This window comes from Colletotrichum spaethianum, assembly GCF_022836535.1.
Source record: "Colletotrichum spaethianum MAFF 239500 DNA, contig15, whole genome shotgun sequence".
In the NCBI taxonomy this organism is placed as follows: domain Eukaryota; kingdom Fungi; phylum Ascomycota; class Sordariomycetes; order Glomerellales; family Glomerellaceae; genus Colletotrichum; species Colletotrichum spaethianum.
Window position 1 is genome coordinate 341,797 of NW_026054785.1, and position 21,727 is coordinate 363,523.

General features: G+C 50.5%; 7 protein-coding genes across 7 annotated transcripts; 3 read left to right on the forward strand and 4 right to left on the reverse strand.

Moving 5' to 3' along the window:
- Positions 1 to 2,338: 2,338 nt before the first annotated feature.
- Positions 2,339 to 3,984, forward strand: ColSpa_06350 (sorbicillinoid biosynthetic cluster transcription factor 2; the record flags this gene model as incomplete). Its single annotated transcript, XM_049272562.1, has 4 exons — positions 2,339 to 2,675; positions 2,788 to 2,900; positions 2,962 to 3,699; positions 3,757 to 3,984. The coding sequence occupies 4 exons, from the start codon at positions 2,339 to 2,341 to the stop codon at positions 3,982 to 3,984; spliced, it is 1,416 nt and encodes a 471-aa protein (XP_049128519.1).
- A 3,410-nt stretch (positions 3,985 to 7,394) lies between these two features.
- On the reverse strand, positions 7,395 to 8,321 carry ColSpa_06351 (uncharacterized protein; the record flags this gene model as incomplete). The annotated part of the gene is made up of 1 exon (XM_049272563.1): positions 7,395 to 8,321. The coding sequence occupies one exon, from the start codon at positions 8,319 to 8,321 to the stop codon at positions 7,395 to 7,397; it is 927 nt and encodes a 308-aa protein (XP_049128520.1).
- Positions 8,322 to 9,467: 1,146 nt separating this feature from the next.
- Positions 9,468 to 10,646, reverse strand: ColSpa_06352 (FAD-linked oxidoreductase sorD; the record flags this gene model as incomplete). The annotated part of the gene is made up of 2 exons (XM_049272564.1): positions 9,468 to 10,032; positions 10,183 to 10,646. The coding sequence occupies 2 exons, from the start codon at positions 10,644 to 10,646 to the stop codon at positions 9,468 to 9,470; spliced, it is 1,029 nt and encodes a 342-aa protein (XP_049128521.1).
- Positions 10,647 to 11,891: 1,245 nt separating this feature from the next.
- Positions 11,892 to 12,260, forward strand: ColSpa_06353 (uncharacterized protein; the record flags this gene model as incomplete). The annotated part of the gene is made up of 1 exon (XM_049272565.1): positions 11,892 to 12,260. The coding sequence occupies one exon, from the start codon at positions 11,892 to 11,894 to the stop codon at positions 12,258 to 12,260; it is 369 nt and encodes a 122-aa protein (XP_049128522.1).
- Positions 12,261 to 12,390: 130 nt separating this feature from the next.
- Positions 12,391 to 13,104, forward strand: ColSpa_06354 (putative 6-phosphogluconolactonase; the record flags this gene model as incomplete). Its single annotated transcript, XM_049272566.1, has 1 exon — positions 12,391 to 13,104. The coding sequence occupies one exon, from the start codon at positions 12,391 to 12,393 to the stop codon at positions 13,102 to 13,104; it is 714 nt and encodes a 237-aa protein (XP_049128523.1).
- A 512-nt stretch (positions 13,105 to 13,616) lies between these two features.
- Positions 13,617 to 15,577, reverse strand: ColSpa_06355 (FAD-linked oxidoreductase ZEB1; the record flags this gene model as incomplete). Its single annotated transcript, XM_049272567.1, has 4 exons — positions 13,617 to 13,790; positions 13,846 to 14,748; positions 14,799 to 15,204; positions 15,270 to 15,577. The coding sequence occupies 4 exons, from the start codon at positions 15,575 to 15,577 to the stop codon at positions 13,617 to 13,619; spliced, it is 1,791 nt and encodes a 596-aa protein (XP_049128524.1).
- Positions 15,578 to 19,932: 4,355 nt separating this feature from the next.
- ColSpa_06356 (NADH kinase pos5, mitochondrial) lies at positions 19,933 to 21,333 on the reverse strand (the record flags this gene model as incomplete). The annotated part of the gene is made up of 2 exons (XM_049272568.1): positions 19,933 to 20,476; positions 20,669 to 21,333. 2 exons carry the CDS (start codon positions 21,331 to 21,333, stop codon positions 19,933 to 19,935), a joined length of 1,209 nt encoding a protein of 402 aa, XP_049128525.1.
- Between the last annotated feature and the right edge of the window lie 394 nt (positions 21,334 to 21,727).

Sequence of the window (21,727 nt, forward strand, 5' to 3'; positions counted from 1 at the left end):
AGTAGAGAAGTCGGAAAACTTTCTCCTTGAGACCACCAAGCTGAGCGTCACCCCAAAAGTGCGGTGTGGGATTCTCTATGCGTGCGTCGCAAGGGTAGATGCATTCCTCAAGCCCTCGTAGATATGTGTAACAGCCCAAATAGTTGTTTGGTAAAGTCAAGTCGCAATAGATATCGGTGAGAAGGGGTGGCTGTCCAGTGCGGAGAGACAGATTCTTGTCTGATATGTAGCAAAGCCAGAAAAGGTTCCGAACGTGACTTGCTTTCCTATCGGAAAGTGAGACCTCATTGCTCAAAACTTGTTGGGGTTGGTAAATGTGACCTCCAAGTGTATAAACCATCCGACAGGCAATCGAAAGGAACGACTCGGCTTCTTGCCAGAGACCGCTCAGCAAGCGCTGGACATGCTGCAGACTGACTTCAGTGGACTGTTTGGTATGGATTCCTGAGATAAAGCTCACCAGTATGATCACTGCTTGTAATGTCGTCAAACTTGCATTTTGGGTTAAGTGATTCAAAAGAAAATGCGACTTGCGTGCGTATGAGTCTGTGTGTTCCATGGGAGTAGATCCAGGTAGGAAAGCTATGATACTGAGAACAGCAAATACACACGCCTGGGCTGATAATCGTGCTGGCGGACAAAGGCCATGGTTGATATCTTCATAGGCTAGATCAATAGTCTCTCCAAAGAGGATCGTGTCGATGAGAGGGAAGTTTAGTTGGAATGAAGACTGGAAAAAGAAGGCGACAATCTCTCGACATATATCCTGATCTGGCAATTCAAAAAGCTCTGGTGAAAACTGTCCATGCGATGTGGTCAGTGACGAGGGTTTGGCGGTGAAGATATCCAGCTTGGTCCAATCTGGAACCTGACCGGTCTTAGATGAGATCCACAGACGACCCTCATCAGAGAATGCGTGTACACCTCTGAAGAACCAGTTTGGTCCAATATGGCTTTCAGATTGGAGTGCCTTCGAGGTTGATATCGTTATGCCACTGGTATACCCACGAGTTTGTGAAAGAATGAGTGGAGTGTGAGAAGGTTCGGGAAAGATATGGGACACTGAGGCTGCTGTGGTGGGACTTCCAATAGCTCCCGTGTTCGAATCGGAGAGCGAGACTGTCAGGTTTGGATCGCTGAAGCTTTCTCCTTGAGTCGCTTCTCGTGCATTTGCTCGGGACAGCGCATCCTCAAGTTGCCGGATACGCTCGTTCAGACACTGTACGTCGCTCACAGCCACTCTGGTACGGCGAATCAGCAACAAGACTTGACGTTTGCTTCACGCAGAAAAAAAAATCCTCGTAGTACTACACTTACTTGGTGCGTTGCTTCCTCCTCGGTGCTTCTCGGTTGAATGAGCACACAGAGCCGTGGTGACCACACCAGTCGCATGGAGGACCTTCTGCAGGAATAGAGCACTGGATCTGTGTGGAGTTCGGACTCAGTAACCAATCATACTAGCAAGATTGGTGCATATCTGCTGAGAATGACCATGGCACATACCTTCCTGCGATAACATACGTCGCACGCTCGCTTTGGTGGCATTCTTGGAATTACAGTGTGTGCCTTGCTATATTAGTGGTCATCGTCGTGAGGCCCAATGAAGGAACAAGCTGGGCAGACGGAGGGGCGAGGCTCCGTCGATGATGAGGCCTGAGCTTTCGGAGGGTGGAATCGTGACTAAGCGGAAGCGGTTTCTCGCCCAGCTTCCGATGACATAATACATCAGACAGGGATGATCACCATTTGTCTTGTCAGTATGATACAGCTTGTTCTTAAAAAACGTAAAGAGTTTTAGTTCCCTCATACGTCAGAGTCTGCAAAGTCACTTTTCGGACTAATAACAGATCAAGATAGTACTGGCACTGAAATCCCATCTATCAATATAGGCATTTTGGTCGATGTGAGCAGCATCCGCATCTGGCGCAAGCAGGCTAGGATTGGAGCTTGCAGCAAATGGAGGCGGAACCCCATGAGCCTCCGTCTACCCACATAACAATAACTCGGTGTAACATGGCGGACAGTGGGGCCATAACTCCGATAGCTTTAAATCCCTTGCACGGAACCCATCACCGCCGTGCCCAATTACTGGGAATGCTAGGCTCAGGGTTGACTTCACGTTCATTTGCTACTAGAGATCGTGTTTATTCACCGTATGTCTGGTTTTAAGTCTGCAAACGTAATCTGGTTGAAATGTCTAGATTACCTACATCGTCCGCCCTCAAAAGGACACGGATCTACTACCTCAAGGCCCCAAGCTCTACTCAGCTGACATAACAGTTTCTCTCCGTTCGTCGACCAATCAGCTATCTCACTCTCGCTTTCGTGGCCAAAGACAATGTCTCGACCTCTTAGTAATGAAGAGGTCAATCGGCTCAACGAGCAAACTGCGCTCCTTGGCAACCCAGGAGACCATGATGATGGCTCGACTATCGTTATCCACGTGGCTCCTCGCATAACACGGCAACTCTACCTTTCGCATTTGTTATCCACATGGAATTCCCGCATGTTCGAGTTTGGTGCTGTGTTGTACCTCGCGACTATTTTTCCGGGCACTCTGTTACCCATGTCGTTATACGCACTCACTCGAGGCCTCTCAGGTCTGGTGTTGGCCCCAATGGTTGGGCATTACATCGATAACAATGACCGTCTAAAGGTTGCTCGGGCATCAATAGGTGAGCTCCGCTTCTGCCTCTGTATTTATTGGTGGTTGAGCCAACTTCTTCTCAGTTTTCCAAAGACTTGCTGTCTCGGCTTCATGCGCTGTGTTTTACGTTCTTTGCACAGGCCTGCCTCTTGGCGAGTATGGCCGACCGGGCCTTCTCGGTCTCCTCTCTGTGTTGGCTTGCGCCGAGAAGCTGTATTCTATTATCAACATGGTTTCAATAGAAAAAGATTGGGTAGGTTTGAAACAAACCGAAGATTGTAAAAAATCATCTTTTAACAGATTTCTCTCGCCAGGTTGTCGTCCTTGCCAAGGATAGCACAGAAGCTCTCGCGACTCTGAACGCACAGATGCGTCGGATCGATCTTCTCTGCAAACTGCTAGCACCTCTTATCATCGCTTTCATTGATGGAATCTCTACAGAAGTCGCCATCATTGTCAATTTTGCCATGAACATAGCGTCGGTTCTGGTAGAATACTACGCCATTGCGAGGATATATAACGACGAGCCCGATTTGCAAGAACGCAAACACAAGCCGTATTCCGAGCTTCCACAGTTTGACCCGAACTCAGACATTGGGTTGCGGTGTGCTGATTTAGAGTCCAAAATGTGGCATGTGTTCAAAAGGTCTGTGTCGGACTTCGAGTTTTACTTCAACCACTGCGCATTCCTGCCCTCATTCGCAGGATCTCTGCTCTATTTCACCGTCCTCAGCTTTGCTGGTCAGATGGTGACGTACCTTGTTGCGTCTGGCTACAACACGACATATATCGGCATTGTAAGGACTATCAGTGTGGTCTTTGAGGTGTTGGCCACATGGGTAGCACCTTGGCTTGTTGGCCGGATCGGACCAGTAAGAGCGGGTCTCTGGTTAAGCAATTGTCAAGTGCTGCCGCTCATCAGTGGGCTGATAGTCTTTTGGGTGTTCATGCCGAACCCTCTGATTTCAGCAACAAGTCTAGTCGTTGGCACCATTATTAGTCGTCTTGGTCTCCGAGGCTTCGACTTATGCACACAAATCATTGTCCAAGAGGTAGGAAGACCAAAACTTAGTAGTAGATGTCCAGTACTGACTTAAGTGGCGCTACAGGAAGTGGAAGCTGAAAGTCGTGGCCGATTTTCAACCATCGAAGCAGCCTGGCAAAACGCGTTTGAGCTCCTTTCATATCTTTCAACTATTCTTTTCTTTAGGCCTACCCAGTTCAAATGGCCCGCTCTAATTTCTGTGATTGCTGTTACTTCGGCCAGTCTTGCGTATACGATGTACGTTGGCCGTAGAAGAGGTCATCTGATTCATTTCGAGAAGTTTGGTTTCTAGCAATGCAGTTCTAGGGTCATAGGGAGATCATATTGCTGTGAAAACTTGTATGAGAATAAGATAGAACATAAACTCTCGGCCAATGCTGTCTATTCACGTAAGTCAATAGAGATGGTACTATATTGACCGCCCAAACCTCAAACGTCGTCAAAATTGCCGCTCATGCACTGGTTGGCTCGCTTTGCTCATTCAGCCGCGAGTAGAGGCGAATCTGCTGCAAAATGACACCATCCTCTAAGATCGTCCCCAGCGATCCCATCAGCCACGGCATGCTTGTGAGGAGATATTCCCTGTCTTGCTTGTACGCAATAACGCTGAGCCCATATGTCAAGTTACCAGTTATCGACAAGAGCAAAAACAAGGGGGCGAGGCCTGGCAGGAAGTTAGCAACAAAGAATGCAGTACCTTGGGTGTTAAACCAACCCTCGCAGGATTTCCCTCGGTAGTTCTTGATGATCTGGGGTATGCGAGCACTGGATTCGTTAGTTGTAAGTCGAAGCATACTCCACAACCGGATACCCTTACCAGAGGTAACAGATAGCCCAACAACCCCGAGAGCCGAGCCGAAAGACTCCGAAATACCTTGGGTCCTTGTAATGCTTACGCTTCCGGAAGGCTTATCGCCTCCAAGTAGACCAACCGTACGAAGTATAAACCAGCCAGTAACTCCAAGCAGCTGTACCGCTAGAATGCAAGCCACGTTGAAGCGCCAGTCATGAAGAGTTCTTACGGCCTCCACAGAGATCTCCTTGTCTTCCTGAAGTGCGACGACCGATTCGCTGCCAGTTTCTTGGGGCGACCAGAAGCACTTGGATCTCCAGAGGAAAGCGAGGGATCAAGTAGCGGCTGGCATTCGGGGGATTGTGATGTTGTCGAACTTGACCGTTGTAAATTGTTGATCTGTTGTTTGGAGTTATAGTAAAGACATTGGCAAATGAGCGTGGAGTCCGAAAAGCAGAGGTAGCCTGTGACCGCGATGCTTGCCGGAGCAATGTGGTTGGCCAGTCCACCTGTACCGGTTATGACGAGTATCAGTTAAAGATGAACGAATTTAGAGTCAAGATGCCAAGCCTTGGGGTATGGGAAAGCTTCTCACCCAACAGATTGGTGACATCGCCTAAGAGCCAGATGAAGAGAAATGCCATAGACAAGCTATCGGCGCTCTTCAATCTGTAATTGGCAACAAGCTGTGGCAGCTAGGTTCCATCAGCCGACGAAGCGAGGACTGAACCCTGCAATAGAACCGCTTACCAAAAGGCACAAAAAGGCAGCCATGCTAATGCTGCCGAGGATCTCGGATGCGTCATCCCGCGAGATAAAGCTCTGGGCGATTGGCGCAAGCCGGCCAGAACTGACAATGGCTTTAATTGAGAACATCGTTAGAGAACCGTGACAGTCATAAAAGGACAATTAGCAGCGAAGCTTTCGAGCATATAACCTTCCTTCAAAACGCAAGAGGAGGACCGTCGTGGGTATGAGCTCAAGTCTTGTGACCAAGAGAGGTTGCAACTGCGGCAGGCGCGCTGTTATCAATGACGATAACAGATTGGATTGTTAGTGTTTGCCATGTGCCGCTGTGGCTGACTCATCTGAAATTAGCAGGGTGACCCAGGCATTGTCACCCGCGCATAATTCGGTTAGTGTTCCTTGCCCTAGTGGATGTACAGTTGGTCACTAGATGCGAGTCGTCGTTTAAAGCTGTGAGATCAACCATTCCCGCGTGCGCTAGCAATGGAGTAAACAAACCAAATGCGGACAGTTGCAGCCGGGCGCAGTGTTTTGACATCGCTATGCAGTTTGATGCCATTTTTAGATGTACTAGTATAGGTAAACATTACATGCTAACATCTACTGATAGCAGCTACCAAGGCGCTGAAACTTGTGAAGATCTTAGCCACCGGCAACAACTGGTAAAGAAATAGTAAAAAGCCTGCAGAGCTGTCGAAGGCCATTGAGGATAGATCTACGTGCAATCAAGCAACAGACAGATTGTCAGATAGAAAGGAACTATTTCCACTCAAACACCTAACTCCACGGGTACATGTTTCCCTTGGCCCTTTCAGCTTCAACTTGCTCTTCAACCATGTCGTGCAGTTTGTAGTACTGCGTTAACAGCTCCGTCAATCTGCCTGTGGGCTCAGCTGCAACTAAAGTCATTGCGTTTTTGCGACCGTTCTTGGAATAGTTGCCATCCTTGTCTTGGAGACTTGACGCCAGTTGATACACTTTTTCCGGTTGATCTTTCCAGAATTCCTGTAGAAGCCCGCTGTTCAGCAGATTGGTTTTTATGACATGGCGGGGCACAGGGTACACTCCTCAGTACTCACATCTGCCTGCCTTACAATGAATGGCGCCGCTCTGACCAGCTCCCAATCTTTCCGTGGACGGTATGACGTCCTGGAAATGCCGTGTGCACGGCAAAGAGCAGCGCTTGCGACAGCCTCGTCTTCGGGAGTCTCAAGGGGGCTTCAAGAAACTCTCTATAGATTTCAAGCCATTTGACGTCGTTTGCTACGAGGATGACCTCGGCGAGCGCGGTCTGAGTATTTGCAACAGGTACCTGCTTCCATGAGAACTCGGAGATTAACCTGTTAAACTTATTGACGGCGAATTCCGCTTCTGTCCCAGCTTGCTTTCGAAGACTGCCCTGGAATTGAAATCATTCTTCAAGTCAGTTGAGTGTATCTTTCATGGACGTTGATATGTGCATTTCCTAGAGCTGAAGATTTGGACAAACTGTAAACTCATCATGCTGGGTTTGAAAGGCATTCATTTCCTCCCTAGTAAATTCGTACTCAACCATGTTTACGAGAGACTGTCTGTGGGCAGTTCTCAGTATTGGCTGGTCACGTCGACCAGAAAGAGGCGCTGAGGTGAAAAAGGCTGTAGACTCAGAATATAAATGCAAGGAAAATTGCGAGGCGAGAAAATTTTGTAATGATTAGGGCAGTTGTTGACGGACATGTTCAACACACTTTGGATTGGATGGTAAAAGAACGCATTGTCTGCTTGGCTTTAGTCGATGATTCTATCGCCAAAGCACCGATGACGCGTAGTGATCCAACAGGTTTCTAAGCGCTGTGAAATGGGGGCTGGCAACGCTTCGGGACTTCCCCCTTGCAACGCCACTGACTCGCTTATGACTTCAAAGCACAACTACTGAGCACTTTGATCAGTTTGCTGACCAGTTGCATTGAGGTTCTGCATAAGTTGTTTTCCCCGGTAGTAGCACTAATGAAGACATTTACACGCAAGCAAGTCAGTTGCGTGAAATGTGAAATTACATGACGCTGCCCGACCAGATAGTAATCGCGCGAATTGTTGAGCTTTCAGACGAAGTGACCATCGCTAGGATGTCTGCCATTCCACGATGGTTTGGTATTTCTAATTATTCGCTCCTTCTCGTTAACCTACGACAAGAGGGTAACGTCTCCAACGACAGGACGATGATCGCTAATGAGCATACCATCAACGTTGTTGTTAAGGATCTCATACCGCTGGACCGAGTACTTTTTCGCAGCCTTGGGTCCTAGCCAGATAAAGTCGATGCGGCTACCCTGTTTGGTAGTATCGAACGAAGTGTACGTCAGCTGGTTGGTACCAGCCCTTTGGTCTGGTGTAGCCAGATTATACAGCTCCTCCACAAAGCCCAATCCCGACAGCGTCTTGTATGCATCGCCATTGGGGTCCGAGTTGAAGTCGCCGGTCAGCGAGACACCCAGAGGGCCATATGTCGTCTGCACGGCTTGGATTTTCGACACGACAACCTTGATTCCCTCGGAGCGGGCTTGGGAGCTAACATTGTCCAGATGTGTGTTGGCATGGATAAACTTTTTCCCACTGGCGATGTGCTCGAAAACAGCAATGGTGACGATGCGTCTACTGCCGGCGCCCCAACCGAAAGACACTTGGTCTGGCGTGGGCGACAGCCACTTCGTCTCCTCGTACACCAACTTGAGCGCGTCGGTGCGATAGAAAATCGGGCTGTATTCTCCAGACTTCTTGCCATCGTCGCGCCCAACACCGATATGAGCCCAGCCGGAGCCGAGGCCGCTTTGGATGTCTTTCAGTTGGTTATCGAGGACTTCCTGGAGACCAACGACGGTGACGGCACCAGACGGTGCGCCGGAGGCGGCCTTGGAGATGGCGTCAATGACGTGAGGTTGACGGCACCGGTTCTTTGAGATTGAGCAGAAGAGATCCCACCATGGCTTCTCGCCTGTTTCACGAGAGCCAGCGTCGTAGCGAATGTTGAAGGAGACTACTCGAATCGGCAGGCCTTGCGCCAGCACTGTTTCGGTGAGGAGGATAGTTGCGAAAAGAGCCTTTAGCTGCATTTTGAGCGAGTTACGAGCGACTGAAATCAGAACAAGGGCATCTCGAGGTGACCACGTTTTATTCCACGTTCCCAGCTTCGAAGAGGTCTTATATACACTGTTCCTATCATAGGGCCGCCTGCCAAGACCACTCTGCCGAATAGGCAGGTAACTCAAAAACTACTAACAAGGATCCCCTCCAAATGTTACCATCCTTGCAGGGTTCACAGCCCATCATGGATACCCAATTTGCACGTGGGTAGCATTTGCTGCGTGTCGATTCCAAAGCGGCGGTTGCTCCATGCGAATGGGGGTTGATGTCCGCTCCATGCCCAGAATGCACCCTTCAGAATTGGTGGGATCTCGCTTGTCATCTGGTAGAGACAAGCCTCTTCCTTGTCCATTGGGTACGCTCGGGCAACCTTAAATAGCAAGTCTATTGAGAGTCCACTCACGGTTTCCTATTTCCGTTGGTCATAGGCGATCCCCGAGTCAGAATCCTCTATTTTAGACACGCGAGGTTCACACATATTTACTGAGTCAACCATTGACTCGTGTCATATCATTTCATACATCGCTTAATCCCTCAATGTGCCCTTCTGCTATATTGCAAGTTCTCTATTGCTCTCTGTTTACAGCGAATGGTGTTCGTTCAAGTGCACGAAACAAAGCTCCGGCGCACCAGCTTCAATCCCGAGCTGATACACGTACTGGTCTCACACTCTGAGGGAAAAAGAAAATTTCTTCTGGATCAATCTTCTCTTTAATCTCCTGCAATTTCGCAAGATTTCTCCCCCAATATTTCACTTGCGCTTCATCTTGGTCCATATTGGGGTCTGGGTAGTTGAAGTACATCCCAAGGTCCCCTGCTCAATACCTGCGGTAATGTTCCCAGTAAAGTCCTGGAGAAACGAGAAACCGTCTCTGGGATAAGTTGCGGACACGTCGACGCGGTCATAAAGTTGGTACAGCAACAGTCTGTTTCGGTGCGCGTATGCCGACGAATTAGCAGCGATTCGAGTAATTGCCGAGTTCTTGCCTCCGTGAAGATCTACTTGGATATACCAGTCTCTTTTTAGACTCTTGCCAACGGTATACCAGTAGCGGACGAACGACTCGACTTGTGGGTCTAGAAGCTTGTCTGTATATAAACTCGAAGAGTAGAAATTATCTTGCTGTACAGGTCTCAGCAGGTGTACCAACACGGATTGTGTAAGTGAGATAGCTAACCTTCTGGTAGTTGTCTTTCTGATCAAGAGCCAAACCGTTACCAAAATGCTGCAGGTTACCAAACCAGTCTGTCGTTTGCGATGTGGTCAATCGTCCCCCTATTGTCGCCAATAGCGGATCAAGTACAGTCTGTAGATCTGTTTTGTCACCATAAAACATTCCTTCCAGGTTTGTGAAGCGTGGTGTGATGAATAGTCGCATGTTAAGCTCATTTGGCATCGTGCTGTCGGCCCAGTCTTGCAGCTTTTTGAAACCATCAATTGATTTCGCTGCATCCCATTGAAGTGTGGCTAAGAAGTTCGTAGCCTGTTTAGGGGCATCAAATGTCTTGAAATAGAATTCAGAGACAACGCCGAAGGAGCTGCCAGCACCCTTCAAAGCCCAGAAGACGTCTGGGTGCTCGGCTTCAGAGACGATGATGACACTACTATTAGCGAGGACGACCTTGGCCCCCACCAACCAGTCCAGAGCGAGACCCTTGGTATGTGAGCTCATACCATATCTGGAAAAGTTCTCCAGTCAGTCGGCTTCCAGCCGCACACCGTGAACTTGTGGTAGGGCTTACCCACCGTGGAGAACGTGACCACCCACACCAACACTGCTTTTTGTAAGGTGGTTGACAAGAAGCGAAGACTACAGGTAGTCAACTCACCCAGGGCATGTTCCGTGACTTATTGCCTTTCCACCTTGCTTGTACAACTCGCTCGCCACGTGACCAAGTCTGCTTCCCCCCTGCACGGTGGCAATACCGGTGGCATTGTTGAGACTGACATTGTACATGTGGTCGAGTTCGAGCACCAGGTGTCCGTCCTCACCCCCGAAGCCAAAGTTGGCGTAGCTATGGCCGCCGCATTTAGGGGTAACTTTAACGCCGTTGTGTCGGCCACATCGGATGGTTGCTTGGATATGCTCCGTCGTGAGAGGAACAGCTACTGACACTGGTACAAATGGAATCCTGACGTTGAATGGAGCTGCATCAGTAGCCCACTGAAGAGTACCCTTTTCATCGTATGGGACTTTGGCTGCGGCCAGACAGTCGTCAATGATGGATTTCTTACTCAATGGAGAGGCAGAAACAGTCAGAATTACCGCAATCAAGGCGATTCGTGCGATCATCTTAGCTTCAGATAACCAAAATCATGTATTTTGAATTAGTCCAGCCTCGGAAATCTGACCTGGGCTAGCCCAATGCTTTATCGGCATTCAGGAGTCAACATGGTTTGGATGGCATGGTTCTGATTTTAGAGTCCTATTTTTAAGATAGCGTTTTTGTTCAGGCTAAATCTTTTTTAGGTGAAACTTAGACCGGGTCGTTCGAGGGTCTGATAATGTCAATCGACGACTGCTACTTTTGGACCTCCGGGTTGCCAACTTGGGTTGTTGAACATGATGTTGAGATGGGAACCAGAAGAGGTATTGGTGGGAGTGCTATACATCTCGCAGTTGCAAACAATTATTTCATCAGGGCTGCACGAAGCTTTAATGTAGAGTTCAAGTTCAGTTAATTAAGAAGATTGACTGTTGTGACCAATAGGGGTTGAATCGCTCTCCTTGATCGTCATATTCCTGAAATCAAGCTATTTAGCTACATGGCAAACATTTTTAGGCTATTTCAGACATTAATCTATACCACGTATATCAGTTACTTGTCGAATTATGGTCGTACGTCAACATCGAACAGCCATCATGAAAACATGTGCCGTGTTTCTAGCAGTCTGTGTTTGTGAAGTTACATTTGCCGATCATTTGCTTCTCCGGAGATACATGACTATTAATTTATCGCAGGAAGCCTGGCGTCGAGCAATCTTCATCATTTCTTTCATGTTAGATCAAGTTTTAAGCGTTTGTACAGTCAGCTGCGATCAAGACCCACAGAGCATTGCTATGAGTTATCCGATGACAGCTGGTGGAAATGAATTGATTGCATCATTTAGCCCCAACGCATACAGGGTAATATAGGCTTACAATTAGAAGCAAAATCGAGGAGTGGGATGTTTAGTGTTAATCTGATCTGCAATTAGCCGTGGCCCGGCTGTATAGAAAACCACGCGATCCGCCTTCGATTTCGGTACTGTCTTCCGCAATATTACTCAATCGGGTGCCTCGGAGGATGCACTAGCCCGTATTGTCTTACAATGAAACGAGGCAATGCTTTTCAGGAATGGCGTTGTTGCATTGGCACTGTAAGAAGACAGTCTCGTGTTGATGGCCGGACACGAGACTTTACGAGAAACTCGGACAAGTAGTGACTGCCTCTCGTGGGTGTTGCTTATTGAAGTAGAGAAAACAGTCAAGAAGATAGAACGTCCATCCGATGATTTCCGGAAGATTTCTGCTACATGCTAATATACGGTTCGCATGATGGTTAGAGTTGCTTTCGTTTCTATCTGCCTGGCAGCCATTCCCGGCGCCATCGGGGCCACTCTCATCGCTTCGCATTACAGCGGCCAACTGTACACTCTCAACTTGTCGTCCACAAACCAGCTTACTATCGCAAAATCAGTCAGCTCTGGAAACCGCATGCCAGCATGGCTCGACCTCGACTCTACGTCAAAGACTGTCTATATTCCCGACGAAATCCAATGGGGCCAGCCGCTTCTGAAAAGCTTCTTGGTCGCAGCTGATGGTAGCCTGACACCGAAAGGCCAAGTGCAAACGGCTGGTGGCGAGCTCCACAGCACGCTGTATGGAGGATCGGATGGCAAGGGATTCGTCGCTTTAGCACAGTAGTGAGTCTAAGAGACATGTGATTCAAGATGGTATTATGTTGACGCTAGTAAACAGCGATGCTTCGACGATCTCCACTTATGCGCTCCCACTGGGCGGGACAGGTCAAGCTTTGCAGAAGTTGTCGTTCAGCATGTCCCAGCCGGGCCCGGTTCCATCTCGCCAAGATAAGCCTCACCCACACTCCGTCTTCACCGACCCTTCTGGGCGTAATCTTCTTTCAGCGGATCTTGGCGCGGATCTTGTCCGCGTTTTCAGCATCAGCGGCACAGGGACACTCACCGAGTGTCCTTCTTTCAAAACCGGCTCTGGCGACGGACCTCGTCATGGAGCGTTTTATACTCAGGGCAACACGACGTTTCTTTTCACTGTCAACGAGTTGTCAAATTCGCTCACATCCTGGTCGGTCACCTACCCAACTAACGGCTGTCTCAGTCTTGTAAAGAAACAAACCATTTCCACATTCCCGGCTGGAAAGATTGCCCCAACAGGATCCAAGGCAGCCGAAGTCCACGTTAAGGGCAACTTCGTGTACGTGGCAAACCGGTACGATCGTTCTTTCGGCTCGCAGGAGGACTCCGTCGCGACGTACACCATCGATCCTTCGTCTGGTCAGGTTGCGTTCGTCGAGATCACGAGTGCCTTCTCGTACTTCCCACGAACCTTTTCCATCAACAAAGCCGGGAACCTGGTCGCGATTGGAGGGCAGACAAGTGCCAATGTCGCTATAGTCGAAAGGAACGTCGCGACCGGCAGGCTTGGAAATCTGGTTGCAACACTTAAAGTTGGTAACCCAGGAACTGTGAACCAGGAAGACGGGCTAAGCGCGGTGGTCTGGAACGAGTGAATGAGTGATGTGCAAAGACAACAGGAACACTGGCGGTCCTCCTCAAGTTGCACACCGTAGATTAACGCTAGTCGCCCCCATTCGGGTTACCCCAACTTGAAAGGGCATTATAATAAAGGCAATTAATCGATAGTAGACATCCTCTGTATCAAAGCGCCGATCTGAATGTAAGCATATGACTGAGTTGCCCCATTCTTAGGCTGTCTACTGTGGGCTATGTCTATAACTGACAAATAGGAAATTTTGGAGAGCTTCCTATTTTCTGGATCAACTAATTGATCCAATGAGAACCTACGTAAGAAGAATGATGGTAGTTTGATAAAAATAGGAGATAACCAAGCATCGTGTTGAGGGATGAAAATGTGCGGCGGGGGGGGGGTTCGGGATGCCTGGATGCGGGCGATCAAAAACAATTGTATTATCGCAAGTTTCAATGGTCCGAGGTTGTTGTTTGCTTTCACAGGTGGTATCTATAAAGACCAAATCGTATTTCCGTTCTTCCAAGAGCAAAATCATTTCGCTTTACAAAGTCGGTTGGCGTAGTCAACAACACTCCATTCCTCGCTTCCGGGAGTGGACCACGAGAAGAAGACACTGTTGGGATCCCACTTCTTTTTGGTGGCGACGAGCTTAGGGTAGATTGGTCCCCAAAAGGCGTCTTGCCAATTGTTCATAAAGGCATAATTCTGCAAATGTTAGCCTGGTCCGGTACAACAGTAGATGAAATGTTGGCAGGCCTACCTCGTTTACGTAGGCGAGTCCATTGGGTCCGGCTTGCTTGAACTTCTCGGTGATGGTGTTGGCCATGAGATCGTTGAGTGCCAGCTTCGTAGCCCAGGTCGCATCGAGCGCCTGTGGTAAGATGGCCATTGTTCGCATCGTAGCTCCCCTCCATCTCGGGTGCGTCGCGCTCTCGGCCTTCTTTACCTTGTTGCCCGGATCGAAGAAGTGGCTGATGACGATGCCGAACTGGTTCGGTGCCGGGGCCAGAGCCAGTTGGATTGCTGCGGCGATGGCGGGTTGGTTGTTCGCCATGTCCTCATGCGTGAAAACCCAGCCGCCCGTCAAACCGTTTTGAGCTGCAGCCTCTGGTTCGAAGATGTCGTGGAAGAGGGTGTAGTAGTCGGGGTACTCTTTGACGCCAAAATCGTAAGGTATTTTTTCAGCGTCGAGGTAGGACAGAAGTGGCTGTACAATGGCAGTCAGTTCTCTGGCGGTCTTGTTCATACCCATAATAGGTTGTACGTGCAACGCCCCCCCAATCACCGCTGGGTATAACTCGTAGATGCCGTAAAGCCCGTTGTCGACCAGGTAGTTTCCGAGCTCGTGGAGCTTGTTGACAGCTTTTGTGACCTGATCAAAGTTTGCGCCTGTGGTGCCGTTGACGTTCAGATATAGTGCTGCACCGGGAATGGTGTCAGGGTATGTCTTGAGGGTAACAGACAAGACAACTGCGTAGTTGCCGGGGCCGCCACCCTTGAGCGCATAGTACAGATCGGGGTTGGACTTGGAGTTCGCAGTGATGAAGCCGCCGGATGCAGTGAGAACCTCGAAAGAGAGTGCTTGGTCTGCACCAAAACCATAGTTGCCGCTCAGGGGCCCGTGGCCGCCGCCACCGATGTAGCCTCCCGCGACTCCCACAGTCTACGCACTGGTCAGTAGAGCACCTAGCAGGCGATTTGTTTGAGACGCACCTCGCACTCGCCAGTGACCACATTCTGAGGCGGGTTGCGGGCACGCGCTGCAGCAGAGATTTCAAAGCCCTGGACACCAGCCCCGATGGTGATTGCAGGGCCATTGTAGTCCCCTGGGCCTCCGTACTTGTCAACAAAGGAGATGTCCTTGAAGTTGTGTGTGTTGATAGCCAATGATCCGGCGCCTGCACTTCGGCCTTCGAAGTCGTGGCCCGTGTTGCGAATGACTAATCGCAGGTTGTTTGACTTTGCAAAGTTGACACCAGCTTTGACATGATCCTTCGTCCTGGCTATAATGACGAACTCAGGATAGTTGCCAAGAGTACAGGTTTTCGTGGGATCAGTGGTGAGTTCGCAGGTGTTGTTGCTTCCCCATGTCCAGAGTTGAGATGCTGGTTGAGAAATTCTAGCGGTTCGTGGTCAGTTCTCGGGATCCATTTTGCCCCCTTTTGAACGAATTGCTGGACTTACTGCCACCTCTCGTCCGTCCATTTTGCAGTTGCCTCAGCACATTTAGCGGCATCATATGTTGCTATTCCGCGATACTGATTGTAGCAGACGGCTGCTGGCGGGATATGCCTAACGAGGTTCCCTCCCACGGTCTTGTTGAGCTTATCCCAAGCGTTGGCCTTTGGCCAGCAATCATCTGCCGGCGAGCATTTGCACTGGTACTTCTTGCCGTTCTCTTGATAAGGAACAAGCTTGTTTGTCGAAACAGCAGTGGCGAGGAGAGAAAGACATGCCACAAGAAACAGATTGGCAAGCGAAGTGCGCGCCATCTTACTCGAAAATTTTGCGAATCCAATCGATTACGATTATGAACCTGTGCTCGAGTTGCCTGACAAGCAGGCTGTTGTGAAACCGTGCCCTTCTTCGACATTTTGTATTCGAGCCCGTATGACACTAGTTTCTCGGTGTAATCGGCGACCTGGAAGCCACCGGCGAAGCTCCTCGTCGCAGTTTCAAGGGCGACTATGGTTTAGCTGCATGACCTGCGCTGAACTACAGCTGAGCCAGTTATTAGCATCAAGGGAGTGAAGTGCCGAATGGAGATCTAGATTTAAGTCGGTAAGGGAGGACAGACTCCCGAGGCACAAGCAAGTCGGGCGTCAATGTCAGGGGTGTTGTGATAGTCAGCCGCCATCTAGTACTGTATCAGCCTCATGGCGGAGAGGTTCAAAGGTCGGAAAGATGGGGAGAAGATCGGTGTGGCAAGAGTTGCGGAAGAAACAGGGTTGGCCAGCTAACTAGCGCGCCTGGTTCTCACAACGGCGTGGAGCGAGGAGAGATCATGCGATTAGTTGCAACTCAACCAGTATGACATGGAGCGACACAAGTGGCTGAGGCAAAGTGCCGAGCAAATCGGGGTAAGATTTAGCGTCCGATGACGGATACCTACCTGTACCGTAGCAGGTCGGCAACTCCGCCGCCAGACCTGGTCTCTGGGCCTCACAGGGAGCACAAGGTGAAACTAAGCAACCATTGCATGGCAAAAGTGATACCCTGTGGTACTGCGTGGCAGCGACAGGGAGCATAAAACGAGTTAACCGAAAGAGACGAGAAATATGAACACAGGGGGTTCCAAGACCAACCAGTAGCGGTTTGTGGGGAGACAGCGGGTCAGATTTTCAGCTCTTGCAACAGAACTGCGGGTTCAGAGTCCATGCTTCCGGCAGGCATCACGAAATTGGCATAGAAAGCTGCGCGGAGGTCGGGGGTGATCCATCCAAAGTTACCAACATTGGGGTTGATACTGACCCCCCATCCTGGCTCGGCACAACCCTTTCTACGTTAGCGGCGCATACCAACGCACGGCACAGCGCCGACTCAGAGGGGGTAATCGGGCCAACCCTGAATTACCCCGGTTGATTCTGCAGCATGTTGACCTTCGTGGCCAGCTCCAACCTCGTGCCGTGCTCCACGGACGACGAGTTTTGCTAGAATAGTTTTCATGTCGAAATCCCAAGTCCACTTGTCAAGCTAGTGGGTCGCTGTTGGAGGCGCTCATAGCACCCTTGACTGATTGCGCTTACCAGGGCCGTTGGGTGCGGGCCGAGTCAGTTGGCTGGATGGTTGGCTACATGGCCAACGTTCGAGAACAAAGAACACGACTTGAAAGTTACAAACAGAAGCTGGGGCTCGCCGGGACAGCGGCGATTGGCATGTGTACAAACATGAATCAATTTAAGCGAACATTGCAATGCCAAATCAGCACCTTAATTAAAAGGCAGCCGTTCGTTTCGAGAACATGCCCAGAGGTGCGCCAAAACCCTTCGGCGTTTGTACCGCGCCGAAGGGTGCTGGTTGGTTTCGGCCGACATGTTCAGTGACCAGGTACAATAGAGTTCGCCGAGCAAATTCGGCATCGGGATTCCACTCTGACTCGGGACACCGAACCACACGGCGACGCAATAGAACAAGATGGATCCAATGTCCTAGCAGTTAGTATGGCTGAGAGCACGGCACATCCTATCCGGATTTTGTGGCCGGGTGTACCCACCTATTGATAGCCGTCAAAGTCTCATCTGGAAAGATAAGCTTCCTGACAGTTGCTGATTCAGCCCAATTGAACCAACCAGCGGTTGTGAACTACAGCTCGAGAGGTTAACGTTCTCGGCCGTTTCCCAGGAGAGTAGCCACCACCAGGGCAGCAAGAACGGTAGCGCAACGACATGAGACTCGGTGGACTAGGTGCCACATTTGATAGTACAAACGGGTCATCAAGGCTTTTGGCGATACGGAAGGCACCCACAGGCTTGTAGTCGATAACCAACATGAACAGGAGTAGTTGTGGCCTAAAAGTCCGAGGTCAACAAGCGAGTGTTGATTTAATTTCCCAGCAGAAGCACTAGCTCACGGACATTGCCAACCTTTGATGTCCGTCGGCCAAAAAGCACGGCGCTGGTGAAAGTTCAAAGAGGGTTTCAAAGGAGCTCTAATAAGACATTAGAGTGCGTATTGCTGCGAAACTTCCGGTCTGGTATTGCACTGTCGGCACCTCGAGCAGTGACAGAGGCACTTGAAGGACGACACAGGATTGGTACATGTTTAAAACCGATAATGTACAAGAAGAGACAATACTCTAAAAAACGACTCGAGAATCAACTTGTTGGGGGGGGGGGGGGGGGGGGGGGGATGCGTGACACAGGCATCCTGCAAACGTTTTCTGAATGGATCTTCAAAATTATGCTACAACCTATCAACCGCTTGGTCTAACTACCTCGTCGCAACCATGCATTTACACAAACTCTTCAGTCATCTACTGCCGCCGGAGGATAGGTACAATTAATTTGAACTGTGGCACAAGCCTTTCCCACATATTTTCGTTGACATTCCTCATCGGCCATGATTGATTGGCGAAGAAACGATGGTTATGGAATGCTTGGAGGCTAATTTCCAGTTCCAATGCCGCACACAACCTTACCTCGACGAACTCCGTCTCTTCCAAGCCGCCCCAAGTCTTGGGCCTACCTGGGTGACTACGCTCGCACCTGCCACAAGGGGACCCATCGTGGGGCGTATCGAGATAAATGTGCATCTTCTCACGCAGGGCATCATCTTCTACATTGAACCCGTCAAAGTCGACAAGGTAGAGCTCCTGAAGCGCTGAGAAGACGTTTGTGAGGATCCGAAGATTCTGGACCCAGTCGTTCTGGTGGCTGGAATACATGGTCATGGGAAACGGGAGATGGGCAGGTCTCCGGAAATGGCGTTGAGGGGTATTTGGGTACCACACGTTCCCATTAGTCACAGAGGGAGGCCAGTAGTTGGGTATTTGGCCATTGAGAAGGTTGCGGGTCCCCTGCTGGGCCTCCAGTTGCCATGTATGCCCAGAATCCATGCGATTGTAAACCATTGGGAGGCCTTTGTCGTAGCTCATCGTGTCCCAGTTTACTATGTTCATGGCAATTGAGGTGAGCTGCTCGAGTAGCGGGTCCCAACTTACTTGCGGATGAGAACTACTCTGAGAAGTGTACAAGAACGGCCCTATGCTGTAAAAACTTGGAATGTGGACGAGGACGAGGTCACTCAGGTTGCAAATGTATGGGTCACCTGCTTCATGGTTAGGCGTTCTCTCCTCGTATACAATTTTTGTCAAGCTCCAACCGCCCTGTTTCTGTGGGAACGGATCAAGACGTCGGCCTCGCTTCACGATTTCCCGACCCTGGCGGCTTGTGGCCGCAATTGCATCCCTGGACGGTGTCGGGTTCGTGCTACGACACAAAAACCTTCATTCCGGGTGGTTCATGAGAAACTGGCGTCGGAGGGGCCAGAAGGTGATGTAGTTGGGCCGAGCACGATAACACAGGCACCCTGGAATCGGGGGAACCCTTGGGCAAGCGTCGGTCTCATGAACCACTGCCTGTCTAAACGAGACAAAACGCATGGTGGGTGTTTCGGGGTTGAAGGCAGCCTCGAGAACCATGTCGTGGACCTCGCCGGGCAAACTTTGATAGAGGGAAGCGGGGTCCCGCGATGCGCTTCCTGCTTGCAAGCTAGTTTGAGAGACACTCGAGTTGGAAGGTTGAAATTGTGCACCGGGGACGCCCAACTGACTTGGCCCCACGGTTGTGCTACGGAATTGATTCGTTCTCTTTTGTTCAGGCAGTTCTGTCGTTGGATCTTCCGACGAAGACTTATAAGTATGGGTACCTGACATGGTGTTGACAGCTAGACAATTCTTTTGCACAAAAATACACAGACCACCAATGTTAATGTTAATGACTTGATGTTTTGGGAGCGAGTATGGTTTTGCCTCAGACGCCGTGAATTAGTGACCGGTGTTATATACACCGACCATGTGAGTGTTTGCAAGTCCTGAAAACAGATGGTTTCTCCCAAACTACTGTTGTCATTGTCTTTGATTTTGTTGACTCGTTTGCATTCTTGTGCTGCTAGCTATTCAGCTGGAGACACCATTCACCTGGATGAAAGGCGGTATCGGACACTGATCGAAGAAAGAGGTCCTCGACTTCTGCTGCCAATTGCTTTTGTGAAATCGAACAAAGACGACCATCAGCAAACTATGACGTTCCAACCCAACTGTCCAAATGTTGAAAACCGGCGCCCATGCGCATGCCGCCAACGCCTTTAAAGACTTTTGTTTTTTTACGTTCGGGTATCAAAGTAAGATCTACTGTCCTCTTCCGATCGGGTAGTTGAACATCAGCAGGCCGTTCAGGCCACCTACCCAGCCATCGTCGTCGTAATCCGATGCATCACCCTTACCTGGTCCGCAGATAACGCACGGCACGCCGCCTTTCCAATCGCCGTCAGGGGACTCGCCAACCATCTCACCTTCGACGCGGATTTCAGTGCCAATGCCAGCACCGGCGCTTCTCTTGCCATCAATGCTGACCTCAAGCTCGCCATCGCGGTTCTTGCTGCTGACCTTGAGCGTCACCTTTGTGCTCAGGGGCAGGACCAAAGGTCGAAAGCTCAGGCTCCTGGGGCAGATGGGAGTGATGAGCAAAGACTTTACGAGAGGGTGGATGATGGAGCCGCCGGCACTGAGGCTGTAGGCCGTCGAACCCGTTGGTGTGCTCAGAAGTATGCCGTCCGCCACGGCTTCCGTCAAGAATCGGTTGTTGAGGTAGATGTCGATGTGGGCGAGGTGAGGCTTCGGGCCTCGATGGATGAGAAGCTCGTTAAGGGCGTGGATTGGTTGCGGGATGTCTCTCTTTGTTAGGATTGTATCCTCGGGGGGGACTGCTGGCAAATGCGCCTGGGATTTCGTTGTCGGAAGCAACTGACTGTTGATGTTCTGGCCATTGTTGTCATAGACGCCGACCCGCAGACGATGCCGGAGCAATATCTTGGCTGCTCGGCTCTGACCCATGCTCTTTCCTGGAGATGCATGCCATCCAGACTGGCCTCCATTATTGATATCGTGTTCCTTCTCTCCGCTTGCAACTCTGGTGTGTGGCGACAAGAGATCCTCGACGGCGACGCCACTGCCACTCATGTATGCCTCCCTCCAAGCCCGCTTGTACTCCTCAAACTTCCACTCCGCAAGAAACCCAATTGTTCCAAAGTTGAAAGCTAGGATAGGTGGCACCGCAGAGTACATGCTAAAGTGGCTCGCAGCACGCAAGATGGTGCCGTCGCCGCCCAGCGTCGTGATCATGTCGATCTTGTCGGGAAACGTGGAAGGATCACAGGTGTGGATAGGGAAGTTGAGAGATTCGTGCACCATTTGAGCCACCCTGGGTTCAAATATCAGGTTCAAGCCCGAGTATGTGCTGTTCAGGTGCTTCGCAAAGTCGATGGTCGCGCGGAGGACTTGGGGGGATCGCAGTTTCGGCATCAGGAGGATGTTCCGCGGTGGCGTCGGCCAGTGCAAGGATAGGAGACCAGAGGTTGAGTTCGGAGGGTCGCGGTACTTTGGGATAACCCTCGACGGTAGCGAAGAGACATCGCGGATCTCGGCCGCCCGCGCGGACGCCGTCGTGGAAAAGTTCAGCGGCCGAGACGCACGAGTCGGCGCCGCAGCCAGCGGCCAGGTGCAATGACGAAGTGCTCTAGACCCAAGCATTCTAACGGGAACAGTGGTTTAGAGAGACAGACAACAGGGACAATTCTTCACCGACTGTTCACGGTCGAGCGTCGCGCTCCGTAACCGATCGGGGGAAGCGCGTCGAGTCGATGCTGTTGCGTCCGGTACGGGATTGTGGAAAGTCAGGTCTGGAATGAATTAGCAATGACGACAATGCCATTAGGCAGCCCCACTCGAGCTTTTTGACCGAGCTACACCGAGCTGACTCATCACCCGAAGCCACCGACCTTCGGGCTCGGGGAAACGCAGCCCGCCGTCGCGGACAGAGTCTCCCCTATGTAGCCTCGGGATACTTCTCAGCAAACCTCATTGCATCGCGACCCTTGCAGAGAAAGCGGCGGTTCAACGTTGTTAGGTCGGGCGTTATGTCTGG